The sequence below is a fragment of the Panthera pardus genome, unplaced genomic scaffold (genome assembly GCF_024362965.1).
Source record: "Panthera pardus isolate Hobbes unplaced genomic scaffold, ASM2436296v1 HiC_scaffold_23, whole genome shotgun sequence".
NCBI lineage: Eukaryota > Metazoa > Chordata > Mammalia > Carnivora > Felidae > Panthera > Panthera pardus.
This window is the reverse complement of record NW_026526799.1, coordinates 1912988-1932739: the sequence shown is the minus strand read 5'-3', so window position 1 is coordinate 1932739 and position 19752 is coordinate 1912988. Positions and strand designations below refer to the sequence as shown.

General features: G+C 58.0%; 2 protein-coding genes across 2 annotated transcripts in view; both read right to left on the bottom strand.

Moving 5' to 3' along the window:
* CEMIP (cell migration inducing hyaluronidase 1) overlaps nucleotides 1-19752 on the bottom strand; it is a 128522-nt gene that overhangs the window by 86134 nt on the left and 22636 nt on the right.
* Nucleotides 13410-19752, bottom strand: part of LOC128772667 (collagen alpha-1(I) chain-like) — a 31179-nt gene continuing 24836 nt past the window's right edge. The window contains exons 9-13 of the mRNA XM_053888580.1: nucleotides 19208-19463; nucleotides 15612-15720; nucleotides 14443-14536; nucleotides 13810-13886; nucleotides 13410-13649 (exon numbers count right to left, since the gene is read on the bottom strand). Coding sequence (XP_053744555.1) covers nucleotides 13410-13649; nucleotides 13810-13886; nucleotides 14443-14536; nucleotides 15612-15720; nucleotides 19208-19463 — 776 coding nt within the window. The remainder of the gene's footprint in view (nucleotides 13650-13809; nucleotides 13887-14442; nucleotides 14537-15611; nucleotides 15721-19207; nucleotides 19464-19752) is intronic.

The following is a 19752-nucleotide window of genomic DNA, read 5'->3' as shown; positions in this document are numbered from 1 at the left end:
GCCCCCCGTTCTGTCCCCTCCTGTCCCCCACTGCCCCCGTTCTGTCCCCTCCTGCCCCCGTTCTGTCCCCTCCTGTCCCCCGCTGCCCCCCGTTCTGTCCCCTCCTGCCCCCGCTGCCCCCGTTCTGTTCCTTCCTGCCCCCCGCTGCCCCCCCCGTTCTGTCCCCTGCTGCCCCCATTCTGTCCCCTCCTGCCCCCCACTGCCCCCGTTCTGTCCCCTGCTGCCCCCATTCTGTCCCCTCCTGCCCCCCCCCGCTGTCCCCGTTCTGTCCCCTCCTGCCCCCCGCTGCCCCCTGTTCTGTCCTCTCCTGCCCCCCGCTGCCCCCGTTCTGTCCCCCGCTGCCCCCCGCTGCCCCCGTTCTGTCCCCTCCTGCCCCCCGCTGCCCCCGTTCTGTTCCTTCCTGCCCCCTGCTGCCCCCCCCCGTTCTGTCCCCTGCTGCCCCCATTCTGTCCCCTCCTGCCCCCCCACTGTCCCCGTTCTGTCCCCTCCTGCCCCCCGCTGCCCCTGTTCTGTCCCCTCCTGCCCTCCGCTGCCCCTGTTCTGTCCCCTCCTGCCCCCCCACTGTCCCCGTTCTGGCCCCTCCTGCCCCCCGCTGCCCCCGTGCTCCTTCTGAACCTCTCCACACGCCCTCCTCGAGCTCCATCGTGTCCTTCACGACCTTGCCTGAAGCTGCAACCCTCACACAAGGCTCCTTCCTCCTCCTCCCAGGCCAAACACACAGAGCCCTCCCCAGGCCAGCTGCTCCCCACATCTCCCATTCGCCTGGGCTGGGAGCCGGGGGGCCGCCGTCCCCTAGACCAGGGGTCCTCAAACCTCACCCTGCGTCATCTCCGCGACCCCCGTGTTGTAACTGCTTCTGGATGGACTTCCGCCTAGACACGAACGCCGGGAGGGGCCAGGTCTGGGTCCACCTCGTGGCTAGTGCCCCATTCTACAGAAGGGGAAACTGAGCCTCAGGGAGGACTACAGACACGCCCAGCCACACCGCCGGCAGACAGCGGAACCAGGGCGGGAGCCACGTCACCCACCTCCACACAGCTCGCCGTCCCATGACATCGCCCAGCCCAGAGGGTCCCAGTTACGTGACGGCCCAAACGTAAAGGCGATTTTGTTGCCAGTCAACGCAGCTTCCAAAGGGCTCACGGGAGGGAAGAAATCAAATGCAGGGACTCTCCTGCGAGAAACAGAAGGCACTTGTCCCCGGGGCGCCTGGCCGGCTCCCTCAGTAGAGCGTGAGGCTCTCGATCTCCGGGTCGTGAGTTCGAGCCCCGCGTTGGGTGTAGAGAGGACTAAACATAAAATGAAATAAAGATATCCATCCCTAAGGCCACTCTGCAGCACCCCGTCCCTGCCCACACCGCCCTGGGTGGGAGGGAGGGCACAGTGACTGGCCCCAGCAGGTTCCAGGGCCCCCAGGACTGGCCTTAGCCACCGGCAGAACGGGGAGTCAGAGAAATCACAGCTCCAGAGCCAGAGGGACACCTCTGGGACGTCCTCATCAGGACGTCCTCTTACTCCCTCCTGGGCTCAGTCTGACAAAAAGCCTGAAAAGCCCCAGGTACAGGCACAACCGTGCGTTATGGGCTGGCGCTGGCCAGCGGGCGCAGTAACGGCTGCAGAAAGCCGGGCTGCGATCTGTTACCGACAGATGGGTGTGAAGGAAACTGAGTCACCGAGTGTTGGATGAATGACAAACAGGAGTGGTGACCAACGCGAGCCACAGGCGGCCGTTAGAGTGAGCGGCCGCCAGCCCAGACCAGGACCCCGGGCCCACGCAGGGCTGTGACGCAAAGGGTCTGCTGTGCAGAAGCAGCCAGAACCTCCGGAGCCTGGGTACCCACGGGGAGGACGCGTGCGATCGCACACGCGTGTGCACGCACACACCCCGCCCTTCTGCTGTGCCGTGCAGCTCCCCCAAAGACCACGCCAGGGGAGACCCCTCCGGAGACCCCCCTGTAATTACGGGACCTGTGGCACAGGAGGTGAAGAGTCATCCCACAGCTACTTCTGCTTTTCTGAGCGGGTCTCATTCTACTAGGCTTTGCTCCAGAACACCCCACGCGCGAAATCCATAAATAGGCGACGGAGACTATGTTCCCATTTCCGGAGAAACGTTCACCCCCACGAGAGGACAGTCACGCTACAGGCGGCTGGTCACAGGAGTCCATTAAAGGGCAAGCAAGGTCCAGGGTCCGACACACGCCGTTCCTATCAAGCGCAGTGATCAAATTATTCAAATCGTTTACAGCCTTGCTTAGTCTGGACAATTCGATAGTTGGACCAGACCTCTTCCTTCCGGATTCCGGTACTTGGTGTTCTGAAGAAGTCTTGGGGCAAACCGACGTGCTTTCCTTTGCATGACATTCTTTTTTTTTTTTTTTTAATGTTTATTTATTTTTGAGAGACAGAGGCAGAGCGCGAACGGGGGAGAGGCAGAGAGAGAGAGGGAGACACAGAATCCGAAGCAGGTTCCGGGCTCCCAGCTGTCAGCACAGAGCCCGACGCGGGGCTCGAACCCACGGACCGTGAGATCACGACCTGAGCCGAAGTCGGACATGTAACCGACTGAGCCACCCCGGCACCGCGTGAAATTCTTTTTCAAAAAAATCCTCAGGAAATGCCTGTTTCCTGTGCACCTGACAAACAGCATCCCATCGGGACCTATCTATTTGCGATGCTGACAGATTTGTATCTCTCTCTATATATTCCATCTAGTTGCAAATCTCTGTTGCAGCCTTCTGGAGACGGGGAAGAAGGGAAGGGGACGATTCAGATTTATTGTGGAAATGCCACACGGTAAACGGACAGCAAATTAACTTGCCAGCTGAGAGGTTCAGCCGTGCCGGGGGGGACGGAGGCAGAGTTCCCACGAGCCTCCCCTCCGCCGTGTCCCGCCAGAATTCCTCCAAGTCTCAGCTCCCATCATACTACGTTTGACTATCTCCGTGGCATTTTTCTGGGGACTGTTTTTTTGAAGTTCTCGGATCACGGTCTTTGGGCTGAAACTTGTCTGGCTGTAGTGTGGTCTGTGTTTATAGGCCCGGGTTTTTTTTCTTCCACCTCGCGCCCGTGGTGATGGCCACGTTCTCTGTGTCTCCGCCTCTCTCCCTCTCTCTCCCTCTCTCTCCCTCTCCCTCTCTCTCTCTCTCATCCCAGCTACAGAGAATTGAGCTCATCACTGCCTCGGGGCAGGGGACAGCATCACCACTGGGGCGGCCCGGTGATGGTATCACTTTCACCATCAAGTGTGAGGGGACATTCACGGTAGTCGTGGGTCACACTCAAGTGTCCCTCTGCTAAAAAAGGCAGCATCCAGGCCCACTCAGGATGACGCAGCCCCAGAGAGAGGCCGAGTGCCCCACCGGTAAGTGGCCAGCAAATGCGTTCTGTGGATGATGCCAACGTGCAGCATCTGGAGAAAACGTACTATCCTGTAAAACCCACGGTCTTGCAGGCAGGAACAGACGTTCTTTAAAATTCCCTTCCTGTGCCCGCGGCAGCCCGACTCCCAGAAGGCACCGGGGCCACTACAGGTGAATGACGGCGGTGGGCAGGTGCCCTGGGGACAAGGAAGGACGGTGAGGCTCCCACGCAGTGGCTCACACAGTTGCAGGAGGGAGCCTGGAAGGCGGGTCTGTGCGCGTCGTGCACGCGGGAGGAAGGCCGGGCGGCGGTCTTTCCTTTCGTCGCGGAAGGTTCCAGCTGCCGGGACCCTGAGGGGCCCACACGTACGTCAGGCAGCCTGCCGTGGTCGGGACGGCGGGAGAGCGGCTTCGTGGGTGGGGGGCCGCCCGCAGGCCCCTAACTGGGGAAAAGGGAAGCGTCCTGAAAGCCCAGGGGTCTCCCGTCCGTCCTGCCACACCGCCTCCGACCCGGAGGGCCCAGGAGGCCGGTGGCTTGGCTCCAGATGAGCTGACCGATGGAGACTTGGATTCTCTCGTTCCCATTCTCTTCGCAGAGGCTGACGAGAAGGCGCACCGGCCCCGCTGGCTTGTCCGAACCCCGGCCATTTGTGCTGAGGCTTGGCTGGCTCTCAGCACTTGGGGCTGAAATAGCGGGTCAGACAGAGGCCGTCCCGGCCCAGCCCTGTCCTGGAAATTCTTATGAACGTGTCCAGGAATAAGAGGAGAAAATAATGCGTGCTCCGCGGAGGGTGGGGGGGAGGCTGGGGCCTCGGGGTGAGGCTTTTCACGCATTCAGCCCAGTAGTTCCCGGCGTGTGTCGTCACTCACACCGGTCACCCCCCGCCCCCCCCCCCCCCGAGCCTCGGTTCCCTCGATGCCACCACAGGTTTGTTGTGAGCGTTAGCCAACGAGACCACACACGCGCGCACAGATGCACACACGTGTGCGCACGGGTCCACACTCGTGCACACGCACGGCACAGGGACACGGCGCCCCCCTGGCACGCGGGAGGCACTCCGGAACTGTCTTCATGGCTACGTGGGGACCCCAAGGCCGCCAAAACCTGTACCGCGGGTTTGCGACCACGGCCCGTAAGAGGAGCTACGTGGGTGATGTGGGGGTGCTGCTTCCCCCTCCTGCCTCCTCCTCTGGCTGGTGGGGAAAACACACAAACCCTAATGGAGCTCAAAGGATCCACTTTACTCAGGCTCTCTGGTAACAGCTAGTTGGAGAATGCTCTAGAACGTCATTCATCCCAACTCGAAGTGATGAAACCTGGGCCTACAGGTAGGACCGACCTTCTTCTACTGGCCCAGGGAGGTCACTTTTCACCTTTCGAGCCGGAGAAAGCGGGCTGACCGGATCTACGCCCTAATGGTCTGCTTCCCACACAGGAAGGGGGCACGTGAGGTCCCGCCTTCCCCCAGAAGAAGGGAAGGTCAAAGGCAGTGAGTCCGTCCCACGTAGAAATGGTCTGTCAAGGTCTCGGTGAACCACAAGCCAGGAGGACGAGGCAGGATGGGGGGGCCTGCCAGTCTAGGCGAGGCGGCTGACGTCGGAACAGGGTGGCGGCGGGGAGGCTGGTGCAGATAGCCCCCCCACCCCCCACGGAAACAGAGGCCAGAAGTTCCCCGCGGCGCCAGGTCGCGGAGCGGTGGCTAGGGATGCAAAAGCTCCAGCGCCCGCGGGGAGGGAGGCTGCGGGTCTGTCTGCAGCAGAGGATGCTGGGGGATGTCCGCTCGGGTCCCAGGAGGAGACCTGAGGACTGCAGGAATGCCAGCTGAGACTCTGACAGGGGCGACTCACCCGGTGGCAGTTCCAACCGCGAGCCTAGAAGGTGAGAGCCTGAGGCGCGGACAAGAGAAGGCCGGGTGCCTGCAGAGGCCAGGGGTGGGGGAACCGACAGCAGAGGAAGAAGGTTCCGGCGGGGGGGGCGGTGGGGGGTGAGCCAGAGCTGGGAACAGGGCGGGTGAGCCAAAGGCGAGGCAAACACCGCTGGCTCCCCGTCTCCAGCGCCTGGCAGGTATCACTAAGCAAACACCGCGTCCTCTCCCAGGGACCCCGCGTGTGCCGTCACCGCCCTGCTCCCCCTAGTGATGAATAAGACCTAACCGCCGTCCCAGGCCTCGAGAAAGGCCTCCGGCCCCAGGGAGCTTCGGGCCCGCCATGTCCCCGTCACGTCTGCCGGGCCCCTCCCTGGTGGCGAGCCGCCTCGAAGTCCCGGGGCCTGCACACCGGGGGCCGCGTCCCAGCCCTGGCCCTCACCAGCGGCACAGGTCCCGCCTGTGAGATCGGGACGCGTCTGGTGGCGGGGGACACGTGTGGGAATTCCCACACCTGGCCGGCCGGGCGTGCACACGGCGGACGCCGAAGAAGGGTCTGTTCATTGCCCCCGTTTCGCCCCTGGGAGGCCCCCTCATCTGGACCTCAGCCCAAACAGACCGCTCACGGAACATTCTGACCCCTCCCCCCCGTCTCTCTCAGAAATGATGAAGCTAAGATTTGCTGGACGGGGCTCAGCCGGTAAGAACTCAGCTGGCAGAGTGGAGCCTCCCCACGTCTGCGTCCAGGGGACCCCCGGCGGTGGCGTGGGTGTGTGAGGTCACGGAGAGCAGAGGGCACGGAATCTCCAGGGCCCGTGGCAGGGAGAGGCCTCTTGGCCCGAGAAGTCCCGAAGCGGCCACAGCGGGAGGCCTCCGTGCGAGGAGCCCAGAGAGCAAGCGATTTTCTTGGGATCACACCGTTACTCAGTAGCACAGCCAACACGGATGCTGGCCCCCTGACTCCCGGTGCCATGGTCCGCCCCCCCCCGGGTGCGACAGTTTCCCGAACTTGGCTCTGATGCCCAACCATCTGTGTGGAGGCCGCCCCGCCAGCAAGGTGCCCTGGGTGGAAGCTGATGGAAGCCGACGAAGGCGCAGAAACCACACGGCATCCTGTCAGGGGGAGGGATCCTCTCCAACTGGAAATGTCCTCATTTTATGCCACAAACAACAAGACGGGAGGAAATAAACCCAGACCATTAGCCAAGTGGCACCGCCTGCTTCTGCAAGGACCGAGCCCCCGCACCGGCCGTCATTACGGGGCAAGTGGCTGCTTTAAGCACCGCGCCGACCCTGCTAACGTCAGGTCGGAGCTCTCGGCTCCGGGCTTGGCCACAATCTCTTGCGTCCTTCCCGTGGACGATCAAGGTGGGGACAAGGGCTCGCGCAAACAGAGTCCCCGCGAGAACCAGTCGACGGGCACCGACAGGGAGCCTTGTGATGCCACACCCAGGGGACCTTGGCCCCGGTTTCGGAGACCTGATGCCTGGCACAGGCTGGGTTTGGCTTGGAAAGGGACGGGGCCGTGACCACACGCTAGAGCGGGCCGTCAAAACACCGTGAGGTCATTGCAAACATCAACCTCCCTCAACTTCCTGCAAGGTCTCAGACGTGGCGGCCCCAAGGACGACGGCGCACTCGGCCAGGACCGTGCTTTGAGCGCCTGTGGGGAGCCAGGCCCCGGGCTCAGCCCCGAGGCTGGTGGGGAACACGACACCAGCGAGGGCAGCTGTGCACAAGGAGGGTCGGCTTCTCGGCCTTGTCTGGGGGCATCTGTCAGAGCAACAGGATGCTTCTTTAGGCTCGACCAGATCCACCAGCTGTCAGACACAGGTAAGGTTTGCACGAGTCGGCACGCCTTCATTTATTCTCAACTTGGGGATGAAACACAATCCAGCCGGCGGACCAGAGCCTCCAGCTGCCCAACCAGGAGGAAAAGGAAACCGTCCACACCACCCTCCTTGTGCCCGATGGCCAATGGCCGTCTTCCCACACAGTGGCTCTCGGAAACCCGAGAGCTTCCCAGAGCCCCTGCCTTGCCTGCCTTCCAGCCCCAAGGTGAGGCAGAAAGGCCCACAGGGGGACTTCAGAGACCCCCTTCTGGGATGTGCCCAGAGCGGAACCTTGAGTTCGCTCCCCCTCCCTCGGCCCCAGGTCTGTTCCGTGACGCTGGGCACGTCGAAGGTAGCCCCTGAGAGGGAGTGCCCTGGCAAGGAAGGAGACCCGGGAGGAAGTAAGTGGTCCTCTCCCCTACCAAAGCCCCCACCCTCACCCCTGCTCACTTCCCCATCTCACACCCTGATTGAGCAGCAGCCCTGTCCTCTCCCAGTAGCCCTGTCCACCACCTCTTACAGACCTCTAGAATCTGTCCCCGTCACTGGGTCACCGTTCTTTTCTTCTGGTTGAGGGAAAAAGCCTCCAAGCTGGTCTCCCGGCCCTGATCTGCCTTCTCCCACCCAACCCGCGTGGCTGCCAGAGCCATCTTGCCCAAATCCAAATGTACCCACGTCTGCCTCCTGCTCACGCTCTCTCCATGGCTCTCAGTCGCCTCTGGGCCGGAACTCCTGAGGGTGACCCTTTACAGCCCGGCCTCTGCTCACCTGCCCGGTCGCTCCCAGCACCACTAGACGAAACCATCGCGAACAACGTAGAAATTAAACTTTCTGAATACAACAAGCCGGGGAGAATATGTCCTCCCACGCTCCACGCCCCGCGAGACTCCAAGCCGCCTCCGTTCCGCCCTCCACCACGCAGTCGGTGGCGGTCTCCCCATGGGGTGGCGCATTCCAAGGGGCCAGGGAGGGGCGAAGTCCACCCCTAAAGTCTGAGCAACGAGCACGGAGCCTGGGGCGCGGGAGACGGTCAGTACACGTTGGCCGAATGGAACGCTGGTTTGGGCAGTCCCTTTCTAACTGCTGCCTTCTGGAAGGTTTTCCATTGTTGCCACGAAGCCCAAAGTCAGCTACTTTTGAAGCACCCTACTGCATCCTGAACCCCATTGTCAGATGGGCTTATTCGGTGCCTACAGTTGCCCTAAGCGTGGCCACGTCTTAGTTCGTTGACTGTGCGCAGCAACCCAGTCATATAATAGCAGCCTTAGGTGCTATTATAATCTCCATTTTATGGGGGAGAACACTGGGTTTGCAAACCAGCGGGAAAGATTTGCCCCAAGTTACCCGGTCTTCACGCCCCGGGGTCAAATCCAGACCCACCGGCTTCTATACCCTGCACCTTTAGCAACTCTTATCACCCCATTTCACAGACGAGGAGACGGAGGCTCAGAAAGTTCAGGGAGGTGTTCAGGGCCACACAGCTTGCAACCCCCTTGCTGAGAGCCACCACCCTCCCCGCATCTGGTGATCAGCCCCGTGGTTCGGGAGGCTGAGAAGAAAGGACTGGATGTGTCGACAACCAGGTCCCCAAGACCCCAGAAGAGCAGGAGAAGCTGCGAGGACAGAGGACGCACTGTCCCCAGTCCTCGGGAAACGTATGCCGGCCAAAGGAAGGAAGACTTGGGTCCTGCCTGGATGTTCTTGGCAGCTGGGGATACATGTGACTCACGGTATTTATACAGAACAGGCTGCCCACGTTCCTCTGACCTGCCTGGGTAGCAAGGCTACCACGGAATACCAGCGCCCGAGAGAATTCCAGATTAAACAAAGGAAAATCAATCAGGGAGAAGACACACACACACACGCACACACGCACACAGAACAAAAGGTGGCATGGTTTCACACAGCTCCTCAGGATCCCAGAAGGTCCGGAGCGGGAGCTGTGACTTTGCACAGGGGTGAAGGGCGAACACCACCCCGTCACGCTGGGCAGTCCGGGCACCCCCACTCCCATCCTCGGGCCCCCCGCAGAGGCCCAGAGCTTGCATACGTGCCTCTGAGTCCCGACCCTGACCTAATGGGGCCGAGTGAGCAAGTCTTTCCACTTGATGGAGCCTCCGTTTCCCCAACCACAAAATCGGGTTATCAAAACCCACATCTTGAGGTTTGCTGCGAGGACCCATGAAATAATGCACAGTGTGGCGTGCGGGCCTGATACATAGTAAGCGCTCAATAAACGCGGCCCCGCTCCCCTCCCCTCCCCCGTGTAAGAGAACATCCTTCTCTCCCCTCAAAATGGTAAAATAGACGGAAAAGTCCTTGCCCGCCATTTAAGTGATCAACGCCCCCACCTTCTCGTCCTGAGTGCTACAGAGGGTGAGGAGGGGAGTACAGGACGTGCCCCGGGGGCCCTCGTGCCCGCGCCCTCGCCCTCGCTCCAGGGCACAGCCTGTCGTGACCAACACACAAACAGGGGTGGCAGAGAAACCCGAGGAAAAGCGATTTTTGCAGCACAGCCACCGGCCTCCTGAACAAAGCAACAAGCGAGCTGGACCCAGCAAGGCATCCGGGATCACCCCCGAGAGTGACCATCGGTCCAAACGCGGCCCAAGCCTCCCGCAGACGGAATCCGCTCCCCGGCGTGTGAGGCGGCCAACGTCAAACCTTGCGTCTCTCCACCGCTGCTCCTAACCGCACGGGGACGGCCAGGGCATCTATGCAAGAGGGGAAATGGGTGAGGCCAGTTTGAGAATTATATAATCCTCCATTTTCAAAAACAGGACTGGGTATTTTTGGAAAGAACTGGCAGGGCAAGCTGCTTAATAGCCTCTCTGGATGGCCTGCGGAGACTCAGAAAACGGCTCTCTCTCTGGGGCTCTAGAAAAATGTGCTCCCGGTACAGCCGAAGAAGGACCAAGAGGCCACGCTGGCTTGAGCCGCTGGAGACAGGCGCTTGGCTCTGGGACTTCGCAGACATAGCGGGAGCCTGTAGAAGCCTGGGCCGGCTCCGCAACGCACCCTGGGCGGAGGGGAGTCGGGAGCCGTCCTCCCGCGGGAGTCTACGGGCCGACCCCTGCGGCGGCTCCTGCCAAGCCCCCTGGGGGACACAGCTGGTCAAGGGTGACAAAGGCCTGGCGACCACTTCCATACCCCACTTGCTGCTCCCGAGCCAGACATGACTAATCAAGCACAGCTCTCCTCCTCCATGAGCCCCAGACCCAACTCTTCCCACAATTCCCGAAGCCACCCACAGTCACCGGGAACCGGCGGGAACCAGGTGACACTTCTTGATTCCGTCGGCAGTAACTAGCAAGCCGCACGCGGGCGTCAGTTTGGGTCCCCGGTGTGTCACGTTAGGATACGGACAAGCTGCTGGATGAGGGGAAACCTTCCCATTTGTCTGGGGGCAAATAGCAAGTGCTTTCGAGTACGTGGCACCTTGCCAAAATTGAAGCCACCCACAAATACTCAGGTTCGCCCCTCCTGTGGGCCCCTGGTAAGTCGGCACCTCCCTACCCCCTCTGAAGTCGCATGATCATGTGACTTGACTTGGGCAGAAGTGACATATGTCACACACATCAAGGATTTTTTTTTCTTTTTAATGTTATTTGTTTTTGAGAGAGACAGAGACAGAGTGCAAGCAGGGGAGGGGCAGAGAGAGAGGGAGACCCAGAATCTGAAGCAGCTCCAGGCTCCGAGCTGTCAGCACAGAGCCCGACGCGGGGCTCAAACCCATGAACCGTGAGATCATGACCCGAGCCGAAGTTGGACGCTTAACCGACTGAGCCACCCAGGCGCCCCAAGGTTTTTTTTTTATTTGTTATTTGTTTTTGAGAGAGACAGAGACAGAGTGCGAGCAGGCGAGGGGCAGAGAGAGAGGGAGACACGGAATCCGGAAGCGGGCTCCAGGCTCCGAGCCGTCAGCACAGAGCCCGACGCGGGGCTCAAACCCACGAACCGCGAGATCATGACCCGAGCCGAAGTCGGACGCTCAACCGACTGAGCCACCCAGGCGCCCCACACACGTGAAGTTTTAAGAGCCAGCGTATGGCTGGCCGCGTGCCCCTCCCCCCACCCCGGTGGTCGCAGAAGTACCCGCTGAGACGGAGCTCCCACCGGTGTGGGGCCCTGAGCGGCCACGGTGGGCAGTGCCTCCTTGCTGAAATTTATGTTCCCCGATCAGACCATTTTCACAAGAGGTGGGGCATGTTAGCAAGTCAGAGATCTCGCTGAAAAATGAAATAGTACTTGGAAATTGACCCAGAAACACCAAAATTATTTCCAAGATGACCGAACACAACCATTTAAAAATAAAGCCAGAGTTTGCCACCACGGCCTCCTACGTGAAGGGCCTTGCTCATCTATGCAACGGTCACCCGAATCCTCAGAACCGGCCACACCCCAGCCTTAAATGTCCCCACGATGCTCTCTGCCTTTGCTCGCCATTATTTGTGGAGATCCTGTTCTCTCGGAAGCAATATCCAGTTATTTAAAATACGACCTCCCCACTTCTTTTCTCTGCAATGACAGATACACTAAGGTTTCGGGAAAGCCTGCCCCCGGCCTTCCACACCCCCAGCTCCCAGCTATATATAATCATAATAATTATATCAGCTAATGTGCCATAATTTTAGCTCCTTCTTTCTACTAACGGCTTTCGGTTAGTATTTCTACGATAATAGCCTTATTGTAAACCTTTTACTGTCAGCCAACAACATTTTTTTTCTGCAAACAGAATATATATTACAAACATCGAAATATAATAATAGATTTCCCCTACTGTCTTCAGGCATGTAAATAACACCTCTCCGGTGAAGTCACGAAGTCATGGGGGGAAGGAGCCATCTCCTCAGCTCTGTTTGTACCTCTTCTCCTAGAGGCAGGGTGTGCAGCTCAGGGTTCGTTGGTCAGCTGGTCTGTGCCCAGCGCTGTGCCTGGGGCTGTGTGGACGCCATATTCTCCCGCCCCCATGTCATGCCTGTCTCTCTCTCCCGAGCTCCCGTCCCACCCCTCCTCACACAAAGTGAGCAGAGTTCAAATCCAGCCGACCGGCCCAGGTTGGAACACCGGAGGGGGAGACAGACTCAGTTTGGGTGGAGGTGGTGAGGGACTCTAGCAAAGGAATTCTGACACCAGAGTGATGGGGGAAGGCTTCCTGGAGGAGGAGCAGGCTTGAGCTCGGCTGGGGGGCCTGGCTTGTTTGCGGGGCAGCGGGAGGGCTGGCCTGAGTGAAGCCAATACCAGGTGGGGAGGAGGGGGGAGGGCGAGACCGTGAAGGTAGGCATACGTGTCAGCCTGAAGGCATTCCCAGAGAAGGAGGCAGGAAGGGGCCAGAGGCAACATGGGAACAGAGTTTCTGCCTCCCCCAAAGCCCCGATTCTGTGCTTTGGAGCTTCCCCTCCCTGGAGAGGGGCCGGTGGGAGCCGGTCCAACCTGCCTCTCCTCCACCGACGGGAGCACGGAGAAGGGAGGCCTGGGGCCCAGGGCCCCGCTGCTGTGGATGGAGCACGCAGGGCCTCTCACCCTCCCTCCTGCTCCCTGCACCAGGTGAACCTTCCAGGCCACCGCGCACACTTTGTCCTGAGACCTTCCACACCTTTTAAAACAGAACAGCATCAGCTTTCACTGCAAAATGGCACTGCAAAGGGTTTGCTTTAGAAAGTCGTGGTCTCTCTTTCCCCGCTTGGGAGTGTTAAGCATAAATTTCAATGTGGAAGAATATTGGAAAGAGGGCACCAGTAATGGACTCATCCCAGGAAAAGTATTTATTCTTGCCTTGCCTCGGCCAAGGAAAGTTTCTCTGCTGGAAAAAGCACCTCACCGTCCACCGAGCTGTATGGCAAAGATTAAAAATAGAAATAAAGAAGTAATTCTGACATGTTTATCATTTTCCCTTTAACTCCTAGCGTTCTGGAGCTTTTCCCTCCTGCTTGGAAGAAAATTGTATTTCTTAAGGCTTCCAAGGAGTATCCCACTAATAAAACGTGGTCTCTCTCTCTCTCTCTCTCTCTCTCTCTCTCTCTCTTTTTTTTTTTAAAGGCACAGGCCCGGTCTTTTTAATTAGAGGATGTTTATTCTGGCCCTTCATTTTTATAACTGGGAAGCAAAGGCAGAGGAAGGAAGGGAGAGAAAAAGGCCCACTGAGCACCCACTTGGTTCCAGGCACGGTGCCGTGGTTTTCCGTGTGTTCCGTTGTGGGATCCCCATGGCCACGCTACCTGGAGGGATTCTTGGCCTCATTTTCACGATCGGCGAATCAGAGGTACAGTCGCTAAATGACTCCGCACGTGACACACACAGCCCGGGCCAGAGCAACAACCAGAAGTAACGTCTGTGACACGTAGCCTACATCACACGGTCTGGCGCGTCGGTGACTTCTCCAAGGCCAAGTTGGGCAAACCGCGGTCCTGGTGGGCTTCACGGTTTTGCCTTCGCCCCGAGTCCCAGCTCAGGGCTGCAGAGCCGGCCGAGGAGTCCGGGACCGACAGACTCGCCCCGTCCCATCCCTCAGCCCGTCTGGTCTTCCCCACGGCCCTGGTGGCTGGGCCAGGCAGCCACACAATGTCCACTGGGTCAAGGAGGAAAGAGAACTGCAGACAGGACAAGGGGGTTCCCACAGTCGCAGAGAACATGGTCCTTCCCATGTTCGTCCGGTGTGTTTTCCACGGAACCACACACAGACTACAGATGGCGGGCTTTCCCTGACATGGTGGGGGAGGGGACAGCCTCCCCAGACAAGCGAATTCCTACCGTACTCTCATCGGTGCGACCGGTCGGCACTCGGGGACCGGACTGGGGGCTGTCCACCTGCACCGCCCCTGCCCGTCCTGGGGGGAGGGGAGACAGCACACGCAGCCAGATGTCGCTGCCGTGCGAGGTCCACGGCCCTCGGGTGAGGCCCAAGAGTGTGCACGCGTGGGGAAGGAGGCGTCGGGTTGGTGCCACGGGCTCCGTGGCATCCCTCACCCCCTGGTAGCACCCCTCTCCGCACCCACATTTCCCCTGCAAACAGGTATGGACACGAGGGGAGGGGACCCGGCACGTGCTGGACACGCCAGGGAGCTTCTGCTCAACACGGTGCATGAGGAGCTGGGCGAGAGGACCCCGGGGGAGGACGGTGAAGCGGTTCCCGGAGAACCGCACCGATGCGCTCAGGGGGCAGGCGAGGGGGGCGGGGCGCCCCCAAGGACAGACGCAGGGATGCCGCACGGCAAATCGAAGACGGCCGTGCGGTTCCAGCACCAGAAAGGAAGGGGATGGAGACCGGGGGGAGGCACCTGCTGAGGAGGCCGGGCCAAGCCACAGGCGGCTCGGGAGTCAGGCCCGCTGGGTGGGATCCCGCAGGGAGAAGGCTCCCTGCTGGGGCCCGGGCCGTCCCCCGGCCCCTGCGGCCCCGGGCCACAAGCACACGCACGCTCAGCGGGGGCCACGGGGTGCCACTCGCTGCTTTGCTCCGGCCCAGGTAAGCCTCCTGTCGCTGAAAAAGGGCCGAAAATAGGGGCGCTTGGGTAGCTCAGTGGGTTGAGCATCCGACTCTTGATTTCAGCTCGGGTCATGATCTCGGGGTTCCTGGGTTTGAGGCCCGCATCAGGTTCTGTCCGCACTGGCAGCGTGGAGCCTGCTTGGGATTCTCTCCCTTTCACTTTCTCTCTGTCCCTCCCCCTGCTCACGTTCTCTCTCTCTCAATCAATCAATAAATAACTGACTGACTGAAAAATAAAAAGGGCTTGGCGTAGGGATCGTTTCCTAATGTGAAAAAAATATCAAATCACCATAATGTGCACCTGAAATAAATAGGATATTATAGCTCAACTATAGTTCAATTTATTTTTTTTTAATTTTTTTTTTAACGTTTATTTATTTTTGAGACAGAGAGAGACAGAGCATGAGCGGGGGAGGGTCAGAGAGAGGGAGACACAGAATCGGAAGCAGGCTCCAGGCTCTGAGCCATCAGCCCAGAGCCCGACGCGGGGCTTGAACTCACGGACCGCGAGATCGTGACCTGAGCCGAAGTCGGCCGCTCAACCGACTGAGCCACCCAGGCGCCCCTATAGTTCAATTTAAAAGTTAATGAGAAAGAGGGAAAAAGAAGGAAGGAGGGAGGGAGGAAAAAAGGAAAGGAAAGGAAAGGAAGAGAAAAATGAAAAGAAAGAAAAGAGAAGAAAAATAAGGTAAAAAGGGGCCTATGAAACATTCTGCCGACGCAGAAGACAACTATCCCACCAGAGGCCAGAAAACGAGTGAATTTGACAAGGTATCTAATTTACCATCTCAGCAAACTCCAAGGACACCCGGGCTTACGGAACAAAAGCCCAAAGACGAGGCGATGAGACAACAGGACACAGAAGGTAGCTGCTGGAGAACAGGTAAGGGGACACTGGGAGTTCGCGGGGACACCGAAAGGCGGCCGGGGGACTGAAATCTGCAGCGGGAGGAGGAAATAATAGAACTAACACTGGAGAAAAGAGCCTTTTGGAGGAAGCCCTGGGCGGCTCCCGTCTCTAGTCCTGCACCTTTGCTGTGCCCGCCCCCACCCCGGGCCCAGAGCAGACCCTCCGGGCCCCCTGAAGGCCCTCGGGGGGCGGGCAATGCTCGGCCTCGAGGCCTTGGGGGGTGCGGAAGAAGAGAAGGACTCCATCGGGTGGTGACAAGGAGCTTGGTCTGGAGGAAGGCGGGAGCGATGGGGGAGGACCAGGCTGGAGCACAGACACAACCGCGGGAAGCCAGGAAGCGCTGGCCACAAGCCAGAGCGTGACCTTTGGGCTGCTATGGATGGGAGGTGGCCTCTCGGCTTAGATCGGTATACCTTCGGTGCTGCAAAATACGCAGCCAGGTGCTGGAGACACCCCAGCGAGCGAAATATGCCCCCCCCCCGCATCCTTTAGAAGGCCATAGGCCACTGGGTTTTCTGTAGGGGAGAAAAAACTCTCAACTTGGCCTTTCAGAAAGACACTTGTAACGGATATAAACTTAATTCATACTTTCACAGCATCAAAGTTATTCCGGGCAGCATGATGGAGACGCCGGCTCTGAAATGATCTGCCTGCGTCCAAATCTGAACCGTCCCACCCTGCTGTGTGACCTTGGGCAAGTGACTTCACCTTTCTGGTTCTTACCTCTTAAAACAGCCCCGCTGCTCCTATCACAAATGATGGTGACCATTCTATTAACCTCTCTGGAACAGTGACCTGCTTCTGGTCACAGAGGGGCTCATTAGCTCGCTCAAGGTCAAGGGGGGGATAGTTCCGATTATTTTTAGTCTTCACCTTCTCCCTTTATCGCCAAGAGGCAAACGCCTTAGTAAAAGTACAATCCATCGTGCATCGTGAAGGGTGATCACTGCCAGGCCTAAGCTAGGCGTTTGGTAACAGTGCGATTCGTCCCGTGGGGTTTCTTAGCCTGATAAACGAGACCTCGCCATCTGTTCTCCTGCGCATGAAACAAGACTTGACCGGACTCCTTTTATGATCATCTCTAACCGTAAATTTGGCTAGTCTGATCAGGGAGCCAAGCCCGCCTGTAGAAAAGCATGGGGTTTCTCTCGGCACAACTTGAAACATCAAACGTCCCTGGGAGAGGCCGGAACAGTGGCGAGGAAGAAAGCGATTCCCGTTTCCTGAGTTCTACGATGCTCTGCGCTTTGCACTTGATATGCCTTGACTCAGGCAACCCGCAGAACAGTCCCACAAGCAGGCCCGATGGGGTCCGTTATACAGGGGCCAAACGCGAGCCTCGGCAAGGGCAGGGAACTCACACGAGGCCACGCACCCAATGGAGGCTCTGAATCTAAGTCTGTCTCCGAAATCCACGCTCTTTTAGACCAGCCCGTAGTACTAACCGGAGGGTAACGGGGGTCTACAGGGATGACCCGAAGCCTCTGGTCAAAACTAGCCTCAGAAGGACACGAAGAGAAAAGCGTTCCAGTGGTCCCTCGGACACTGGCCACCCAGGAAATCATCACCCTGCCGAACAGCCACTCCCAGGGCTCACCGAAGTCAGCCACAGACACGAACAACGTTCTCGCTGACTGTGAACTGCCAGGGGCCATGACAGAAGTTCTCTGGTGCTCAAAGCAGCTGGTCAGATTATGCCCGAGAAACCAAGGCGTTTGTGGACCGTGTTTAAATCGGGTTCACGGAGGGGCACCTGGGTGGCTCAGTGGGTTCAGCGTCCAACTCCTGATGCAGCTCAGGTCATGATCTCACGGTTTGGGTTCGAGCTCCACATTGGGCTCTGTGCTGATGGTGCAGAGCCGGCTTGGGATTCTCTCTCTCCCTTTCTCTCTGCCCCTCCCCTGCTCACTCGTTCGTTCTTTCTTTCTTTCTTCCTTTCTTTTTTCTTTCTTCCTTTCTTTCTTCCTTTTCTTTCTTCTTTTCTTTCTTCCTTTCTTCTTTCTTTCTTTTCCTTTCTTTCTTCCTTTTCTTTCTTCCTTTCTTCTTTCTTTCTTTCCCTTTCTTCCTTTTTTTTCTTCTTTTCTTTCTTCCTTTCTTCTTTCTTTCTTTTCCTTTCTTTCTTCCTTTCTTTTTTTCTTCTTTTCTTTCTTCCTTTCTTCTTTCTTTCTTTTCCTTTCTTCCTTCCTTCCTTTCTTTTCTTTCTTCTTTTCTTTCTTTCTTTTCCTTTCTTTCTTCCTTTCTTTTTTCTTTCTTCATTTTTTCCTTTCCTTCTTTCTTCCTTTTCTCTCTTTTCTTTCTTCCTTTCTTTCTTCTTTCTTTTCCTTTCTTTCTTCCTTCCTTTCTTTTCTTTCTTCCTTTCTTCTTTTTCTTTTCTTTCTTTCTTCCTTTCTTTCTTTCTTCCTTTCTTCTTTCTTTCTTTTCTTTCCTTCCTTCCTTCCTCTTTCTCTCAAAAAATAAATAAACTAAAAAAAAGTTGTTAAAAATAAATAAATCGGATTCACAGAAAGCGTGACAGGAGAGGAGACACGGTCCATTCAGCAAGGTCGCCTCTGGCACGTCTATACTTGACCACGTCCGGGAGAGAGTGAAACCAGTGCCATCGATCGCTCCCTGTAGAACTGTGCTCTGGGTTCCTGCGGTCCCTCAGTCACACCGGCCGGAAGGTCACACACACACACGGACAGCCACGGCACTTGCCTCCTCGGTGATGCAGGGACACGTGCAGCAGGCTGTCCCTGAGAATGACACAGCCTACCCACCCTCTCTTTCCCGCCTTCCCCAGACTTGGCTAGCCCCTGTCCCTTCCTGACACTGTCTTCTATTCGAGGATTTCTCGCGTTGAATTGCAACGGCCGCTGACTTTTCTGTCCCCCTCCCCACTAGAGCTCAGGCAGGTTAGGGGAAGAGGCCGTATCCTAGAATCCGAGTGCCCAGCGCGGGGTCTGGCATGCGGTCAGCATTCAAACACGTTTACTAAATCAATAAGAAAGACAGTGTCAAGGTCACGGGCAGACTGATGGAGAGACAGGCGAATGAGCGGAAGGCAAGTTGGGTAGGAAGTATTTAACCAGCCACACGCTTCCCCCGATTGCTTCAGAGGCTGGCCTCACCGTATGAACTTTTCCCGGGTAAAGAAATATTCTTTTACGAGATTTTAAACAGCTACAGAGCCGGGCGTTAAATGGAGACACAGACACTGACTTAACTTCTCCCCTACTGCCGAGCATTTGGGAAGTTTCCAATTTTTCATGGTTATAACCATCGTTTACAAAGATTCTTATAAACGCGTGCTCGCACTCTTCCCTGATACGTTCTTTAAGACAAGGTCCCAGGAGTGAAATCCTCGCCTTTAATGCGGTGCCCGTTTCTCAGGCTTCTGCCGCACCGGATTCTCCCTCCAGCGTTACAGGAGGCCGCTCAGGCCCGCACGCGGCCGCAGCCCTGCACCGAAGAGGCGTCAGCGACTCACTCACTCGTGCACTGGCAATCCCCAGCGCTCCTACCTGTCATCCGGTCCCCTCATCACCGGGCACTTCTTCATGTCTCCTTGCATTCTGGGACAGCAGCGTGTGCTGTAGCGCGATCAACATCGGGGGCAATTTTCAGCAAACTCTAATTCTTTCTACTTGAAGGCCTCCGAGCGCCTTACTGGTTTCCTCACACGGACCCTCCAGCCTCCCCCCGTGTCCCTTCACTTCAGCCCGACGCCTCTTAGGTCGCGGAGTTGGTCTTCTCTCGAAGGGAGCTCCAACTACCTTCCCTTCCGTTTCCGGTAGCCACGTCCTGCGTCGTTCCTTTTCCAGCTCTTCAGGGCCATGGCTCCTTCCTTCTTTCCTGCCGCGTGACATTTCCACGGGCCTGGGTTTGTTTTGCTCTGTTTTCCGGCGTATTCCTCTTTGATGATGCCACGCCATCCCGGCTCGCTAATCGTCACCACGTGGCCCAGGTAGACGCCTGGGACCCCACCACCGTCTCTAGGCTGCTCGTGGACCTGAGTTGGGACACAGGCCCCTGGTGGGACAGTGAGAGGCAGCTGGGCTCTGACCGACAGTTGCTGTTGACCGAAGCATCTGGCCTAGAGACTGCTCCACACTCGGTCTTCGGTCGGCCTGAAGCGGAGGCTCTGGGCACGGAGGGTCCATGCGTGTGCTGGCCACCTTCCCACGTGGGTGCCATTAATGCCACCAAATGCCACTCATCCTCGGGGCTCAGGGGACTCCAGCAGAGTCTGCCTTTTCCAGGTGTTTCCCCTTTGGTCTGAGGAGGGACTTATGGGCTTTGATAGACTGTACTGACTTCC